At 38.6% G+C, this 18,775-nt stretch overlaps 1 protein-coding gene across 1 annotated transcript in view; it reads right to left on the reverse strand.

Moving 5' to 3' along the window:
- Positions 1-18,775, reverse strand: part of gpc5a (glypican 5a) — a 109,186-nt gene that overhangs the window by 23,664 nt on the left and 66,747 nt on the right. Inside the window, exon 8 of the mRNA XM_034116688.1 lies at positions 18,287-18,449. Within this exon, the coding sequence (XP_033972579.1) occupies positions 18,287-18,449 (163 nt within the window). The remainder of the gene's footprint in view (positions 1-18,286; positions 18,450-18,775) is intronic.

Genomic DNA, 18,775 nt, shown 5'->3' on the forward strand with positions numbered 1-18,775 from the left:
CCGCTGTGATGCAGCGGGAGCAAAACACACACTTCAAGTCAGATCATCACCCTTAGCTATTTTAATTACCTCTCAAACTACCTAAACTAGTTATAAATATGTTTATTTTTACTGTCGGGTCACTCATTACAGGATCAGCTGCTGCATGAGACAGACACTGACGCTGTGAGAAGAGAGGAAAAAGAGACAGGCTCCGAGTATTTTATGATTATATATCATTATATCGTCGTTATTCATTTGTTTTAAAGCTCAATAAATAACAATGAAGACCTTTGACCGGCACTTTTATAATTTTGTCCGGAAGATTTAAACTTTAACACACGTTGACCGGCGAAAAACTCTGCCCGGATCCCTCGGCCCCCACCGCGGAGAATAAACAGAAGTGCAGCCATGACAACCATTCTTCTTCGCTGCTTTTGTGGAGGAAGTTGCTGCTTTTGTGGAGGAAGTTACAGCGCCACGTACAGGTTCGGCATATGTACTGCAGCTTTTCCAGCAGTTGGATGTAAACGGAGCTGTCTCGTGTAGCTTGACACAATCCGGTGTATATTGCGTGTGGGCGGAAGCTTTTTGGCGTTTGCGTTTGCGTTACTCCTATGCGTTTTGCCGTATGCGTTCCCGTGGAGCCGGGGCCTCAATCTCATTGCCCCCAATCCAGTTGAATCCAGCCAAGTTTCAGCTGATAATGTCAACAAATGTAATGTTTATGACTAAAACATGCACACAAAGTCAGCCCTGTTGGCTTGCACGACATTCACCCATTTGAAACTATATGTAGCCCATTTTGGCCTCGAGGAAGACCTGACTTTCTTACACCACATGCACTGAATATCCTGCACATCATCTTTTTCAAATAATCCTGAGGAAAAAAAGTTTTTTATCTGTAGTCATCTCTGCATGCAAAGCTTTAATCTGCAACTATAATGTGAGCTAATACTGTTATAAACGCAAAAAATATACAATATAGTATACTCACAATACATGTTGAGCTGTTACTGTTTGCCCTACTTTGTCGACAACTTTGACTTAAAAGTGAACAAAGAGAATTAAAACAACAGGAAAGTAGGCACTCAGAAATAATTGAGCTGAAGAGGCCCATTACATTCATGATAAAGGATAATCACCATTGTCATTTTAGTGATTTCATCATATTTGTAATCCAACTCCTGGTAAATAAAGTACAATGTAATAGTGTGATTAGATGCACAATGTAATGAAGATGTATACGACACTGAGACAGGAAGCACTTTGATGCACCAGCACTGCCTCATTTCCAAATGAAGGCTATTACCAAAAAAACAACTTGTTTTGTTTACTATACAGCAATCTGTCAGTAGTGGAGGCATTGGTGCAAATTCAAATAATAAACATAGTAACTAAGAATATAAATACATTAGATTTATTCAAATTGTGACACCTTTTCTGTTGCATTCAAGGGTCCCAGTTGATGAGCCAGAAATAATTGCTATGAAGCCAGCACTACTGTTTTTGGATACAATCGTGTTATTCCTGCTGTGATATGTCAGCTGTTTGATGTAAAAAGTTACATTTCATGTGTTTTCTGATGTTAATAATTAATATCAAACATAATTCACCAAGAAAATCATCATTTTTTTAAATAAAGGTGTAGGAGTACTAACACAGTTGCTTTTTCAAAATATAAGTAACAATGTAGAATGCATAACCAGTAAAGCCTGGTGAAGGATTGCCTTGTTTATTCATGTATATTTCTTTTAATTCAACTTGAGGCAAAAAAATAAAAAACTTGTATTCACAATGGCTTATCTAGCCGACTTGAGTAGTTCCCCAAAAGATCATTATTCATAGTAGAGCCGGTCTTATGATTTATTGGGATACTGAAAAACAGATAAAACACAGTATATCTTGGAAAAATAGCTGCTGTTGCTGTACAGAGGGCACTAAACCTTAATGGGGGACTTAAACCATGAATTAACTTTCACCTTATATTTATTGATGTAAAAAAAAAACATTTCCCATTGAATAAAGGTGTTTTTGTCTAAACCTTCTGAAACATTACTCACAAAATATCCACAGAAATCCTTCAATTTCTTGTAAGTAGTAATAAAACCACCGCTGCAGTGTGTGGTGCTTTGGGAGGCTATATCCTGGATGTGTAATAAAGCCAATGGCAAAGCTCTTTTCTACAATATAATTCAAAAAGCAATTGGAGAGATAATAGACACTTTCAACATAGGTCTTAATGGAGAATTTAATAGCTCAAAACCCGCCCCCACAACATTATCTATGACTTTATTTCACTCATACTTTGCAAGAAAATGTTTCTGAATAGCGATGAAATCAATTTCAGAAATAATGTTGGGGTCAGTCAGGCATTACTTTGATTATTTTATAGGTATTTTGGAACTGATTGATGAAGAAACAATATTTATACTGTTCTGTTGCATTGTGTGTGCCAAAGAAACCACGTTTCAACAATAAACACACAGTTCTGACAGCCAAATATTCTAATGCTATATTTCTTTTCTAACTCTACCTAAACAGTCAGAACATTAACCTCTCATGTTTGATGGAACAATTACTGGTGAGTAAATATTCATCATTCTTTGGCAGTCGTAAAAGCGAGACCATTAAACAGCTTGCAGAAGCTGACCCTACTAACAGCTTTTCACTGCACATAAAAGCACCCAGAGCATTTGTTTTATTGCTGTGCTTTCCCCTGGCGCGGCTTTGGCAGAGGTGCACACACGTAGACTAATGCTGCATTCTGTAATTTAGGTTTTTAGGAAAATAAGGATATTCTATTCCCCAAATGTGTTATGTCTCTCTGATTGTTAGGCACCAACACATCAAAGTGAATTGAAAAGGAATAAAGGAAACTTTAGCAAAAAGACCTCATGTGTATGACGGCTCAAGTGTTGGCACTTGCACGTTTTACCACTTCATTCATTTATTGGAGCCATTTCAAGGAAATTATGGATTTTGGCCTGAGTTGGAACCCATTTTCTCCTGCAAAGAAACGCAATAACCAGTTAAACTGTTTGCTTTATTTAGGCTCTTGTTCTCTTTTTCACCCTCTGCCTTGTATTTTAGTTTTAGTTTCACTGTAAGCAATGCTGTTGGAATTTATTTATGACAAATGGAATATCACCAAACACAGATAGATGTATTTCTGTAGCTTTTCTGAAATCTTTAATTGGTTGTGCGTGTACAATTTAAAAGGACCCTCCTATTGTGGAATACAAATTGTATTTATTTTGTTGCAACAGCAAACTGGATTTTTAAATAGCTTGAATCGTACAAGGTGTTTGGCATCTCTTCTGAGTTTGTCAGTTTGTTTTTAAATAATCCTGTTATCTGTAACAAAGTGCTTAACGGCTGAACAAAACTTTGAAATGCTATTATATCTAATTGTGCAAAGCCAGATTGTTCAGTGTTCACACTCAAACATCACTCAAGCTGAACATCAAATGACAACCATTTCTGCCCAAATCCAGCCCAAAGTAAATGTAATCTGTTGCAAGGATTTCATTCAGCCGTCTGTACATAACGGATCAGGAGATATCACTGACTCTTGCTCCTATTGGGAAAGACATTTTGACACCTTCTGTACAATTAGCATAGTGTTAGTTTATTATTTTCCGTCTCTTGCTTCAGGCTACGATTCTGTTTTGGGACTGGTTGAATTTGAAAGCATCTATAAATTAGATGTATTTATACTCAAGTTTAGCAAAATGTGACAAGAGTGAGCGAGAACATTTGTTGATATAATGGGCTTCAGTCATAGATCAACAATAATGTGACAATGTAAAAATGCAATGATAAGATGTGTATTCTGCAACATCTAATGATTATTTCAATGTATTGCTGTGCATCAGACTTTATTAAGTCTTTAGTAGTAGTTCAGGATAATTTAGTCCAATCAAATCTGAAATAAAAAATGAATAAAGAAGTTTTTTTGGTAAACACTACATTTGATGATTGCTCAGTTTGACATAATAAATGTAAATGTGCGATTACAAATATTGTTAAATTAGGAGTGAAAACTGAATCTTGATGAATCGCACTGATTAAAGTCAGCTTTGAATTTTAAGGTATTGAATTGTTCACTGTTTGTTTTACTTCAATTAAATTGTACATCATAATGTAATAAGATATTTGAATATTTCCTCAGAAAAATTAATTAAATCATTCTTCCACTTTACTTAAGTATAATTATTATAATATTTTTTTCCAAACACTAGCCCAGACCTAATGTTCCTCAGTTCTCCCGTGGACTGTGTTTGCGTGTATAAGTGTTGCATGTTAACTGTGTTGCTATTTGAGAGTGTGGCTCACGGTGTTGTGACATTCAATCAATCTGATGTGGAAAATTAATCATTGTGAGCCTTGAGGAGGCAAACACGAGGAAAATATGTGACTCCCACCGGGGGAACACAGATCACTGACACATCAGGTCTTTGATATCTGACTGATATGATCATGTGGTTGCAATACTGTTGACACTGTCACATTTCTGTTCCAGATGTTATCGCTGTCAGAAGCCCAGTCTTCTTTTCAGCCTCTGCAGCTCGCATTGTGTTTATTCAGATAATATTATTTGTCTTGTGTCAGATGTTTACAGTTTTGCCCATTGTTTAGTGCGCATTTGGCCAACGGAGCTAAATTATTTTCACATTACTAATCACACCTACATAAACAGTAGAATTCAAATATCATAATGTGATTATTAAAGAAGGATAAAATGGACCTAAAGGAGCTAAATCTAGTAGCCGCCTCCTTGTTAAGATATTCTTGCCCAACACCATCTAGAGTTTAAAGCGATTGCAATAGTAATGAGCAATATGCAGTCAGAAGCAATTTTGTGTAGGAAAACATCTTGTCAGAGAAAGAGGTCAAAGGAAATTGGCAAGCGTTGTTCAAGCTTGCAGGAAGGGCCACATAGGCATGAACAAAAGTGTTGCTAGGTGAAGAAGGACGTTTCAGTGCCACATCTTGTTGAACCTTGAAAATGTGTGGGTTGCCGCACCAAAAGGACCCTTCAAGGTTTCATTGCTGTCAACAAGGAAATGAGCCTACAGACGGCACATGCTCACCAAACTTAAAGGTGACTAAAGAGTGAAAAAACCCTATTTCTATGTGGCATCATGTTGATGTGAGATGAGAATGTGTTGTGAATAGTACCCTGGATCCGGTCTGTGTCCAAAGAGCAATCTAGTGATGGTGGTGTAACTCTCTGAGCAGTGTTTCTTGGCACACATCAGGGCCTTTAATGCCAACTGAGCATCATTTAAATTCTACACCATCCTCAGCTGCTGACCAGGAGCATCCCTTTGTGGCCACAGTATACCCTTTTTCCAAAGGATATATGAAGCAGGATAACCAACCGTGTTACAAAGAACTCTTTATTTCTAAAAGCTTCCAGAAAAAAGTCCATCAGTCATAGTGAGTCACTCCACTGGGCGTCCCAGTCACCAGAGTTCAACCCAACAGAGCACCTATGAGATGAGCAGCAACCAGAGGATTGCAGCACTAATGCAGAGTCCAATCAAAAATGTCAAACCACAAAAACGATTTGCCTGGCGAGGGAATTCCTGCCCAAAAAGCCAAAGGTTTACCAAAGTCTGTAATAATGTCATTACATGTCATTTGTTAGACGCTTTTATCCAAAGCGACTTACATACATTCAGTACTGTGGACAATCCCCACAGGAGCAATTTGGGGTGAAGTGTCTTGCCCAGGGACACAACGACATGCTGACTGCAGTGGGACTCGAACTTGCTATCCCCTGATTCTAAGTCCAGCTCACTATCCACTGAGCCACAGCCTATGTCATGCTCTGACACACAGTATGCATAGTCTCACATTGCTATCATTTTGGCAATGGAATGTTTTTAGAGTACTAAGTGTCACCTGTTGTGATGGGAACAATTATTTGCATTACAGGTTAATCCTGATTATATTTTAAAATTATTAATTTAATGTACAGCAAATGCATTGTGGAAATGCCAATCATAATTTCCAGAATGTAATTTAACGATTATACGTGATAGAGAAAAGCAGCATGATCTTCACAGTAAAGGAGGTTGAACCAGTGAATGGTAAATTACCGTTTGAAAATAAGAAAGAAAGAAATAAAGTAACACATTTTCCTTAAAAGTTTGAGAAACATGGTCACTATTACTTAAGATAGAGATCACCTGTGAGCAGGTTTGAAACTGAGTAAAATATGGAGCTTTATGAAACATCCTAAACGCCCTTGCATCAGTGCATCTGGGATAGGCAATCAAAAGCTGATTATTTAAGATGAAGGATTCTGTATGCATTTATTAGACGCCAGACAAGGGTCCGTTGAGAAATAATTTAAAAAATGATATCGTAACTTCTGCGGCGCTATAAATCACAACCGCACTCTAACCTCAAAATGTAACATCATCAAACCTGTCCACTCTGTTCGTGACCATGACAGACTCCAGGATGCTGCAGCAATGTTTCCTGTCTGGATATCAGCCTTTTCCATTATTTCTCATCCATTATCACTGAAGGTCAACACGGAACATCAGCCTGAGTAGATTCAGACAACTTGTTCCTGTTGGGCGACTGAGATTTTCATCGGTTCACCTGACATGTAACTGTCAGCAAGTGTGTGTGTGTGTGTGTGTGTGTGTGTCCCTGCATGCTTGTGTATAACCGTGGTTGTGGGTGTGCGAACTGTTGAGAACGTGGGTGAGCTGAGGGCTTTTGAAGCAGACATATAGTAGATGGCTTTTTATGCCTGGCAGGGCAGGTAGACAGAGAGGTGGGATGATGGGAGAGAAAGCGTGGGTCTGCCAGGGCAGCTGATGCACATCTAAGGATGACCTTGGAGATCTGAAGATGAAGGCTGAGAGACATTTTCGTAGGACATGAAGAGTGGGAGACAAAACCTGCCTGTCAAATGTCACCGTGATGACAAGTGGTCTGGGTCATGCAAAGTCTTCTTTCATTCCTCCAGCAGATGTAAAATACGACTCGCCAAGAGAAAATGGCAGATTATAATCGTAACCAATTAAAAAACATGACATTGCTACACACACTACTTTTAACAATGATATGTTGCTCAATGTCTGGCAATGTCATTCCCAAGAGGATGCATCTTACCGACTTTTCCTCTCACCTTGACAATGACATTTTTAAATGTTGGTAAAATGTCTTTACAACCTTTGGTGTGGATTGCCATTTGGGCGGTTTGTAGTTCTTGCCACCATGAGGTCAAACATACATTACATTTAGCTGACGCTTTTATCCAAAGCGACTTACAATTACCAATTACAGGGATATTCTCCCAGGAGTAACTAAGGGCTAAGTGCCTTACTCAAGGGCACACTAGTGGTGGTGTTCCTGGCGGGATTTGAACTCACAACCTTCCGATCTTCAGCCCACCTCAATATCCATTAGACCACCACTATCCCATCTTATTGTTTATGACCAAATACCAGAAGTAACATTCCCATTAGCTTCAGCTGTACTTTGTGTTGATAAGCAAATGTTTTAGTAAGAACATGGTAAATATTAAACTTGTTAAAGACCAGAATGTCATCATTGACACTGTTACCATATGTTAGCATCACTGTCGTTAGGATAACGCTCAAAGCATCACTGTGACTAAGTTCGACATTCCACCGCCACCAGCATTGCTGTCGACTCAAGTAATGTAATGTGAGGAACATAGAACTTTAATTGTTAACATCTAGGTATGGTATGGTGCCCCTGGATTTAAAAATGGAGAAGCCAATGTGCAAATATACTGCAAGATGGCAACCATCTCAACAGTTAACTTCAGCATTTAGCTCATACAGTAATACTATGGTCTTATTCATTCAACTTGTCATTATAGTAAACCCTTTTAGGAAAGCTATTATAGCGTGGAAGGATCACATCTAAGCTTGCAACGGAGAAACTGTGGCCAGTCAATTCAGTAGCATGGAAAGCATCTACTACAGAGAGTGAGTGACAGCAAGAGAGACAAAGAGTAGACGGGTGGGAGGAAGAGGATGAGAGTTGATCATAGAATAAGTTGTCTTAATGAAATGTCCAGCTTCTGTGCTTATTGATATAGCAGACTCTTGGTAGATGGGCTGTGTGTCTGACACCGAGCTGATTATTAAAGCAGTTCACACAATGATGTGTGCTTGCCCTTTTCACAGTTCATTAACACGATGAGATGTCCTTCCACATGCAAGCAGCAGCTCATTAAGCCAGCCATTAAATCATGCAGGGTATGAGAGAATGATTGAAAAACAGGAATGTGCCGCTGAAGATAATGACAACTTACTGTGGTTAAAAGGCTTCACTCAAAAAAACACAAACACCTGGAAGCAAATTGATAAAGAAAATGCAAGGTTTCTATTATCTTAAATTAAAAATGTCATTATGTTTACTGTGGCAAATCAAAAAGCAATTGCAATTCATTTTCATCGAAGCATGGCTTGAGTTAGAGCAGGCACATACACTAGGTTTGGTGTATTTCATCTGAAACAGGATCCAATCTGAGCTGTGACCATATGTTAATACACAGCAGATATTAATCTGTGTGCTTTCATCTGCCCTGCTTTGTGGCTTATTTATGTGAAAGGGTACACATTTTCTCATTCGCAAACAGGAAGCGGTGATTTTTTTTTCCTGTGTACTTGAACAAGGACATAAGACAAAGAAAAGTATTTGGAAAGTAGAAGGTGGTTTGGTCATACAGTAAGTGTGCCATATATGCTACAGCTGTTCAATGCTATAGATGGGTGCAATTGGTAAAGTTGAATTCTAGATGTGGACTGTCCATTGCTATTATGACCTTACTCATGACCTAAATCATGTATTTGAATGTATTGCCACACTGCTCTTTATTTATAGGTCTCAGAGGTTATAAATGTTTAACCATGTCAGAGAGCAAGGCTCCACAGAAAGTACCATCCTAATTTTAGTTTTTAAAGAAAACATGTATTTTGATGAGTCACTCACATCTATAATTTCCAATAGTTGAAAGCAGACCGAGTCGGAGAAAGGTGCATGATTATCCACATGAATTTGATAAGCCCACAGCAAACGGGGGAGGCTTTCATGATGAGTCACAAGAGACTGATTACATAAACTAATCCCACAGTAAAGCTTAAACCTTGAACAATTTGCGGATAAGTGGGAGGCAGTGGGGTTAATATGTTGTTTAAGGTAGTTTAGTTATCAAGAGCATGTCAAGGTAACCTTAGTTCAACTGAGAAAGCAACAGACAGTGTAACATAGAGCAAACACATAAAAACACATACAAACAAATTCAGGCCCTAAATAAAGGAAATCTACACCAGGCTCATACTCAGACTAATGTGTAGCTATGAGGAACAGATTAATCCAACAATTTAATGGCAGATGGCTTGAATATATATCTGGTTATTCTACCAATTTGAGTGTATATTAGTGACTTTAGACTTTGTTATTCTGTGTTTGCAGATATGTATTTCTTAAGGGTTGAATCCTGTAGGGCTGTTATTTATTTTTTCCCTGAGTGTCTACCAGCACTGCCTACTCTTGAGACTGCAGCTCTTAGAGCAAGCAATATTGAATTGATTTCAGAGGCTTTCTCCAAAACAGAAAAGGTTGCACAGAACAGCCAGTGGTGTTATTAAAAATACTGCATTTGTTTGACCTATAACTCCTGAACTTGGAGGTCTACAATGAATTATCTCCCGTCAGGTTTTTCAGCTTAAGATAAATCCATTTGATATAGAGTCTGCTTTTTTGCTGTCAGTGAGTTTTGTGAGAAACCTGGCTATGGTATAAAAATGAATTCGAGGTTTTCACCATCATTTCTAAACAATTCATAATACGGGAATGTCCATCGGTGTTGAAGTGATCATCTTCAGGCCAGTGTTACTGTTACTTCATTCATTCATTCATTCTTGTTCTATTACATAAACATTTTCAAGTTGATCCTCTACTTTTAATAGGGGTGTTGCAGGAAGTTTCCCAGAAAACTAGAAACCTTTCAGAGAAATTGCTGAGTCCTCATCCTCTACCAACCACCCCGGTCCCTCAGATCCACCTCAGCCGGTTTGCTTTCCATCCCCAAGGCCAAACTCCAGAGCTTTGGGGACAGAGCCTTCTCTGTGGCAGCCCCGAAGCTCTGGAACTCCCTCCCCCAAGACCTCCGTGAGTCTGAGTCCCTCACCCTGTTCCAGTCCCGCCTCAAAACCCATCTCTTCAACTCTGTATATCCATAAGCCCCCCCCCCCTCTCAACCAACTTCCTCCTGACTGCTTTTCTGTTTTTTGTTTTTTTGTTGTTTTATTGCCTGTCCTTGTTTGTCTACCCTTCCCCAAATGTAAAGCGTCTTTGGGTTAGAGAAAAGCGCTATAAAAATACAATTTATTATTATTATTATTATTAGAATGTACCCAAAGTAACTAAGAAGTTGATGTCGTTCTGTAGGATAGATTCAGGTGTAAAAATGATTTACAGACAACAACAATACACTACAAAAAATATAAAATAATTGATTTAATACCATGACCAACATGATACTTTTCAATTTTTCTGGTCACTTTTTTACAGGCACAAGTGAAATTATGACCTTTTTTCTTAACGACATTGATCCATAAGCTCTGGCAACCCCCAAATGGGAGGTTTCCTTTTCTTGCAGCCTCTGACAGCCACCTCATCTGTCTGCCGATGAGAGGAACCATTTTACTAATGTACATGCTTGGTGTTTCATACAGTGTCCTTGACGCTAACCTCCATTGTCTCCAGCCCGACAGAAGGTTGATGGACTTTGGGTTGATTCCCCGTACACTGGGAGGCCTCTCTGTGTCTTCATATCAACAGCTTTAGTTTAAGCTTCTACAATACCAGCTGAATATCTGACCAGCAGTAGGGCATACTGTGTGTACTGGAGGGTAAGTTATTGTTCTTGGACGTTGCTGCATTTCTTGGGTCCTGCAGCTGTGCTGTCTCCAGTCTATGATGTGGTCTTTTGATAGTTCCAACCCTTCAACTCCAATTATCCTGCCTCCATTTGGTTTCACCCAGCTACATTTTCCCCTCCAAATGGCTTCCCTCTGTCATTGCTGTAGATCCTCTTGTCATTGAGCTTGATGGCTTGCATGTAGAAGAGTTGACTGATGGTAGCCCCCTTCATGAACCTTTATCCACTATTTATGGTGATCTGACAGAAAGGTTTGAAAGCTATGCTGAATAGCAGCAGGGATGAAACATTAGGTCGGTATGGAGCGGCAAACGATAGGCACTTGTGTGATCGAGTAGCTTTTAGTGGTTTTCTCCACAAGCTCATTGCGTTTCCCGAAGGCTTGTAGAGAGTTGTTGACCTTGTACAGGGCAAGACGCTCCAGGGATCCATGAGTGCTGCACTGAGTCGTTATGGTTGTACATCCCGTCTATAGCTAGTAGTATGCTTGGCATCAACATCATGACTATGAGAATGTCTTTTTATTATGTGCTTTGTGGTGATGGTGAACTGTACTCAATCATGAGGAGAGGCATTTCTGTTATTTAGCCTACCGTCATATATCATCTCAAGTGTATGCAAAACCACAAGTGAGGATCATTGCAATTAACTGTGTATGACCTTGATAAGGTACATCAGGAAACTCTTGGGCTCTGTTGAGCTCTATTGGGTGGAAAGTTACTAAGCATATTTACTCAAGTATTGTATGTAAGAACACATATAAGGTGACTTCCTGTAAGTTTTCCCGTTTTATACTACTTATAGTGCTACACCACTACAATAGAGATTCATATTCTACTTTAAACAGTAAAAGTCACTAGTCACTTTGTTGATTAAGATGTTGCATTCTAAACAAACAACAAACAACACAATAACGTTTTTAGTTTAAACTACCACAATACAGTACCACAGTAAACTAGTAATATCACTAAAGGTACAGTTAAGGAGTCTTCTTTAGGAATACATCTTCCACCACTGTCTACCAGACTGTGCGTGGGTTGGTCCGTTTAATTTGCACTGGTAGAGTGACAGCTCTGTCTTCAGTAGCTGGAGCTTTGGGCCTCTGCTGTGGTATCCAATCCCCTGCAGAGCTATGTTTGTGTACTAACACACATGTCCCTTCTACTTCAACACTGTGATGTCTGACAGGAGTTCCATGTTGGACAGTAGTTGGATGGTGCTATTCCCCCTGTGGGAACATTTCATGGACAGTATTGTTCTGCCTTGTGTTAGACAGTCACAGCGGGAGTCTGCTGTTAGAAAGTGGTTCATTTGTGCTGCTTGGCGTTAATGCAACTCTATTAGTCCATACACCTAGTAGGTGTGAATCATTTCAGGACCCATTTGCTTTTGTAATAGAGATTGGTCCCTGCTCACGAAGATTGCAATAGTCTGGGATTGGGTCCCTCAGCGTTGGTGTTAATTGATTATCCTTACACCCAAACATGTAATGACACAAGGCTAAAGTTTCAGTCCCAAAAGTAAACACAAGTCCCACATTAGCTGTTTAAGATAATAATACTCTCAGAACAGCTATAGCAGCCCTTTAAGCTACAACAGTTACCTGACCTGCAGCACACAGTCGGAGTAAACAAACTCCTCTTGTAGATCACTGCTATGGCTACCATTAGGGCACTTTATTTGACCTTTTATTTATTTTTATTCACAGAAAATAACAACAACTGTTGAAATGGAGATATTGGCATTTGCATTTGGTTTAGCTTTGTTGGTGAATGAAAGTGTTCTCCGCCACGTTTATGGTGAACAACTCAGAATAGAGTTTAGGAAATACCAAGTTAAGAGGGTAAAATTATTCAAAAAGAACAATAAATACATCAGTGATCTAATTTTCACTACACGTTCAATAATATGAATAAACTAGTTACTGTGTACAATGTAGCAGCTTGAAAATATACTTGCAATCATACTGTGTATTGTGCAGTCTTTTAGTGGTAACTTGTTATATAAATATACAAAAATAATTGATCAGAAAAACACTGCATAGTTTGGATATGAATAGTACAATCTTCAAAAGACAAGTCTTGATGGATCACATTGATATTAATTAGTCATTTAATTGTGTGATGATCGGACAATCTAGCTGTCCACCTAGAAAGGCTTGCTGGTAAAAAAGTAATGAGACCCGGTAAATGATTTTGATCCCATCATTACCTGCAGAGAGGAGGGCAGGAGTCACAGCAGGTGACCTAATTTGATCTCACACTGTAACGAGGATAAAGACTTGTCTAATAGGCACGGAAAAGTATTACAGGGCCTGTTAGGAAAACTGCAAATGTCTCCCAGTGATGGGTCTATTACTGTATGTCCACAGTGGCCTTCATGTAATCCCCTGTCTCTCAGATCTCTCATTTAGAGCTGGAATATATACAACACGTCAATTACGACATGAAATTGCTTTTTCTAAATATGCACCAATTCCCTTGTTGAATGTGTTCTTTCAAATCATCCCTTGACATTAGATAGTGGAGGAGTTCTACATGCAACAGCTACATCCAGTCATTTACCACAAGGTAAAAACCTAAACAACATGAAATACTCTCCTACTGTGACACTTAATGAATAAGAGTCATGGTAAAGCAGCTTCTCCCCTTCCCCTCATTGTGCTTACTTGCTAGAAATCGATTGGTGTCTCCACTGCTGCCACAGTGTCTGAAAGATGTCTTTTTGCAGTACAACGCTCACACTGCAAGCAGTCACAGTGTCTGCAGCCGACTACACCAGGCCAGAAAAGAGACATGAGGTGCATGTTGGTGCTGGAGCATGAAAAAGCCTCTTAGTTTTTCCCAACTGCAGGCGATGCTGATCCAAGATGTATTATTGGATAAAGGGAAGTTGAGGTAAACCTCTATTTTTCCTTTAGTATGTATCCGGCAACTGTAGGCACGTTTTTTCTTCTTCTTCGGGCACGGCTCGATGTCAGTCGATCCTCTACTTTGATCCCAGCAACTTTCAGAGGATATATTCAGTAGTATCTTTTTGAACCCTTTCAGTCTGTTTCCATGTCCTACCACCCCACCAAAACTGTGCTTACAGTCGTAAGTAATCTGCTTGGGAGATTTGATTCCATTTCCTTAGTAATATCTGTCTGTATTTGTTTCATTTTACTGTCTGTGTGAAGGATTCTTCAGCCTTAATTCTTGCATTTTTGTGTAGACTGTCTTCTTTCCAGCAGACATGATGGAGTGGAGGTTGTGTGACTCAGGCTCTGGCTGAAAGACACCTAGAAGATGCTTGACATCAGCCTGTGTCCATCTTTTACACACATTTTACATACTCGCATTCTTTGTATCATTTTGACATTTGGATCTTCTGTTTTGTAATGTTGTTATGTTGGTCTGTTCTGTACAATTGCCCTGGATATCTTTGATGAATCTAACTGTTCCTCCAGTGCCACCAACAGGTTCTCATTTTTGGCTTTGAAGGAAATGTCTCAACAACTATTCCAAGGATTTTCATCACATTCGATGTCACCACTTGGTTCCACTTAGCGATAAATTGTAATAAATGATGATCCTCTAGCACCATTATATGGTTAAAATGTCAGTCCAAAACTTTGTAACAAAATATCTTCAAAACTAATGCTATCAGCCTCAGCTGTACTTTTTATTAAGAGATAAACAGGAAATATTCTCATTCTGAGACAGTAAAGTGAGACGGTGAACATGGCAAACATTTTACCCAATAGCATGGCTGTAGACTTTCTTTGTTGTTATCTCATAACTGTTCGGTTATTAATAAGCCACCAAGGCTTAAATTGTTAACCTGGATTCATTATATTCATATCTGGGAAGCTTTTTATGTAATTAAAAGGTGTATAATTATCTCATCAGGCTCAACAATAAAGTAGGGCGGCAGAAAAGCATTGTCTCATCCCCACTACTTGAGGCCCTCCGGCTCGCCTTATTTAGAAAAATGAAGGTCTGGATAAGGTCTACAAAGTTAAAATGTCTCTTTTGCTATTATGAAGTTAAAAGGTGTCATATTAAAATGATATCTGATTTGAGCAATTAGTATGTCAATGGAGTTTCACAATTGCACACAGTCACAGTCTGGACCAACACAGCTCCACAGACATGGGATATATTATATATTTTCTTAATGAGTATTCCAGTTATGTTGATTATAATTGGTAATTATGATCCTGGTTATGATGCTTTGCATGCACTGTAATATGCTGCAATACACAACACTGTGATATTACAACAGTTTTGACATTGAGGTGCTAGTTCTCATTTGTGTTCAATTTTAATTTCATTTAATTAAGGAGGAATGTGTGTGTTTGTTATAGTAATTGGGAGGTCTGCAATTACTGCAAAAACAGGGCCTGACGTCAAATGAAATACACAAAAGATTCTGGATATATTTAATCTTTCTGATATTTCTTGGAATCCTTTGTTTTCTTAGTCTGTGTTACCTTCTAAAATAATTGTCTGAGATTACACACAAAAAAAACTCAGGTAACTCAGGGATCTGGAGTGCAATGCAGTAAACAAAAGCCATCTGTAAGCACTAAACATTTCGAAACTCCTTGAAATATTTCTGAAGGATGAACTGCTAACATTGTTGCTTCTTGTCACATACATAGCAGTCTCACACAACAGTAATTCTGCTTAATGAGGATAATCCCTTAAATCAGGCTTGTATTGTCAGTATTGAGCTTTTCCCTTTTTATTTCCTCATCATCCTGATCTATCGTCAGCATGTTCTGCTGATAAACATCAAACACACCAAGAGAGGGATTATGGATAACTGTGGAGAAAGAAATCAAATTAAATTATAAATGGTGTTATAGTATCTGGCACTGACAGCTTAATTTACGTGAAGAATGACATGCCTTTCAAATAATGTAAGCTTGAGATATATCACGTTGTCTTGTGACTTCTATATAGTTCATAAACTCGTAAACACTGCAAAAAAAAACCATCATATCACATATCTTGCAACATACATCTCTCACTCTCCCTGTGATCTCCTTCACTTGTAACTTGTGAATGAGTTGTATTGTTTTTAGTTTGTCGATCATGTTCTTGGGGAGCTGGTAGCATGTCAGTTTTTAGCTCACCTTCATCGAATTATTTATTTTTCATTTGTTATTTTTTTGATTCTGTAGTTGTCAGTGTTCATAGTGTATTTCTGTCTCTACGGGGCTTCTGTTCTGAAGTTTTGCACACACACTGAAATAAAAAACTAACAATGTTCATTAATAGTTCATCACCACCACTGTGATTTAACCCTCTCGGTAGCCAATGTATCAGCTCTGTTGCTGCAGTATGATGCAGGAACTTTTCAGAACTCTCAACTTTGTTTTTCTGGCAACACATATAACTAAATTAAATGACAATCTCCATCAATGAAGAACAATGTCAATACTCTGAAGAATTTCGCAATGGCTCTAACGCTACTGCTTGTCTGATCTAAAGAAGTGTGACGATCACAGAGCATTTCAGACACAGCAAACCCTCTCCATGACTGCTGCAATATTTAAATCAATGTACATGCTATGATTTAACTTGACACCTTCAAGTCATTTAAGTTAAAGCTTTTATTGAAATGAGAGTCTTTTCTTTTGATAATCTACTTGAAACTAAACATTAGGTATATAGAGTATCTTTTTTGTACTGAAAAGACCTAAAGTTTGCCATCGGTGTTATCCTTACAGGCTGTGATTTGTCATTTATAATTGGTTTCTCAAGAGGCTGGGTCTCGCCTAATATGAACTTGTCAGAGCACAGACGCCAGACCGCAGAGTACAGAGACACTGACACAACAAGTCCTTGAAAAAAATGCATGACCTCTAGAACAACACATATTAAAGCATTTGTTTCTGATCTGAAAATATACTTTCATTTTGAGTTGTACCTGCAGATAATCACCAAACAACTAGGTGTACTGATCTAATTCGTCTAAAGAGGTATGGCCTAAAAGGCTGGAGTCCAAGAGTAGCACTTTGTTTCCGTTATAGTTTTAGGGCATATTTGTAATCCTGTTCATAAATATAATGCATTGTACTTACATTAAGTGTGTGCTGTTCTTACAAGCTGCTTTACATTGTGTAAGACTTGTTTTAGTAGGAGAGAGACATTGAACATGTTAAGTGCTACTGTATCCAAATTCTACATTTAATTATACTACAACAATAAAACCTAAATAACAAACAGCCACTAAGAAATAATTCAACCCATTTTTAAGCAATACATGCATTTAATACCAGTGGAAATGTGCAGGAACTGACCAGAGGTCTGGTTGAGGTGGAAACCCTGGGTAGTTGTGTGAGGGTCAGGCAGCAGGGGACAGATGCTCGACAAAGGTCATGACAGACAGTGGGTCATAAATATGGGAGACAGGCTGATCTGGCCTATGACAAGGAAAGGGCTGCTGTACTGTAATGGGTGATAAATGTCAGAGCCTCCCCACTACCTCACATGAGCGATTGTTAAACAGCCTCCCTGAGCCTGAGCTGCTAAAGCCTCCAGACAGACTGACAAGCAGTAAAGGAAACATTTACACGGATAGAACGGCTTGTTTGGATGACCCCCTCTTCCTCGCTGTCGCCATAGGCAAAACGAGAGAGGTGATTAATCAGGTGGTTAGCATGTTTGATGGAGAGCAGAGAGGAGAGGGGGTTCCTTGTGCTGAGAGGAGCGACGGGACACAAAGTGAAGAGGAGAGCTCCGCCGCTGTGATTCATCAGAGGTTACTGATCCTCTGAGGAGCCATAATTCTTAAAGTAACGGGCATTGATTGCAATAATGTCCCCATAGCAACTATTATATTTAACGACTATTATTATGACTGTCATAAAATGGAGACTGGAGCCAGTCTTATTAAAATATATTCTTATGCATTTAATATCTTCAACGATCAAAAACCTGTTTAACTTTTGTAATTCTGCAATTTTGAAAAGGGCGATGAGTAAAAGGCTCAATTTAATGCATTTGAAAATTAGGAAGCAAATGAACTTGAAGAGTTTATACAGTATTACTTGTAATGATATGTGTGCTTTGTGACATTTTGTTTTAATAATGTGTTTTATGTTTAGTGTATTTCATTCATTTATCAGGGACCATGTACAAAATCTTAACCTCATACAAAGAGGAGATTTATACAATAACAACTAAATGCAATTATGCATCGAAACATACAAATGAAAATCATTTCACCCAATCCTTTAGAACATAAATGATAATATATATTCCCTCTCAGATGCTGTTGCTATTAAACAAAGCTGGGTAACATGTCTTCACGTGGTAAGGTTAACTGGTTTATTCTTCAATAAAATCACAGAAAGATCAGACTTACATTTGGAGACTCTGGGGACTTTCCTCTTCACCTCGTCGCCCCCCGAACCACCGCAGCCGTCCTCATCATCACAGTCGCCGCTGTAGCGTCCATCTGCGTCTCCACTTCCTGTTTCTATCTGGTCCAGTGACCCCAGTTTAGGAATGGACTTCCCTTGCAACAGCTAGTTGTGAAATGAGACACAGAAAATGACACATTTTCAGTTAAAATATCGTACTATTTAAAAAAAGTAAACTAGTTTAAATTAGCTTTTTTTTCTGCTGAATTAAGCAATATATATCTATATTAAATGTATACCACATTAATATTCACAGCAGGATTAAGTGAACAAGTTCCTTTCATAGAAAGGACAGTGCAGAATATTTATTCAGAAAATGCAGAAAGAAGCAGGGAAAATGCAAAATAGTTCCTCATGCTGTTAATTGGTCACAATCCTCTAAGTATTAACTAACTTTGTATCTACTTAATAACTGGATTGCAAATTTCTCA

The sequence above is a fragment of the Trematomus bernacchii genome, unplaced genomic scaffold (assembly GCF_902827165.1).
Source record: "Trematomus bernacchii unplaced genomic scaffold, fTreBer1.1, whole genome shotgun sequence".
In the NCBI taxonomy this organism is placed as follows: domain Eukaryota; kingdom Metazoa; phylum Chordata; class Actinopteri; order Perciformes; family Nototheniidae; genus Trematomus; species Trematomus bernacchii.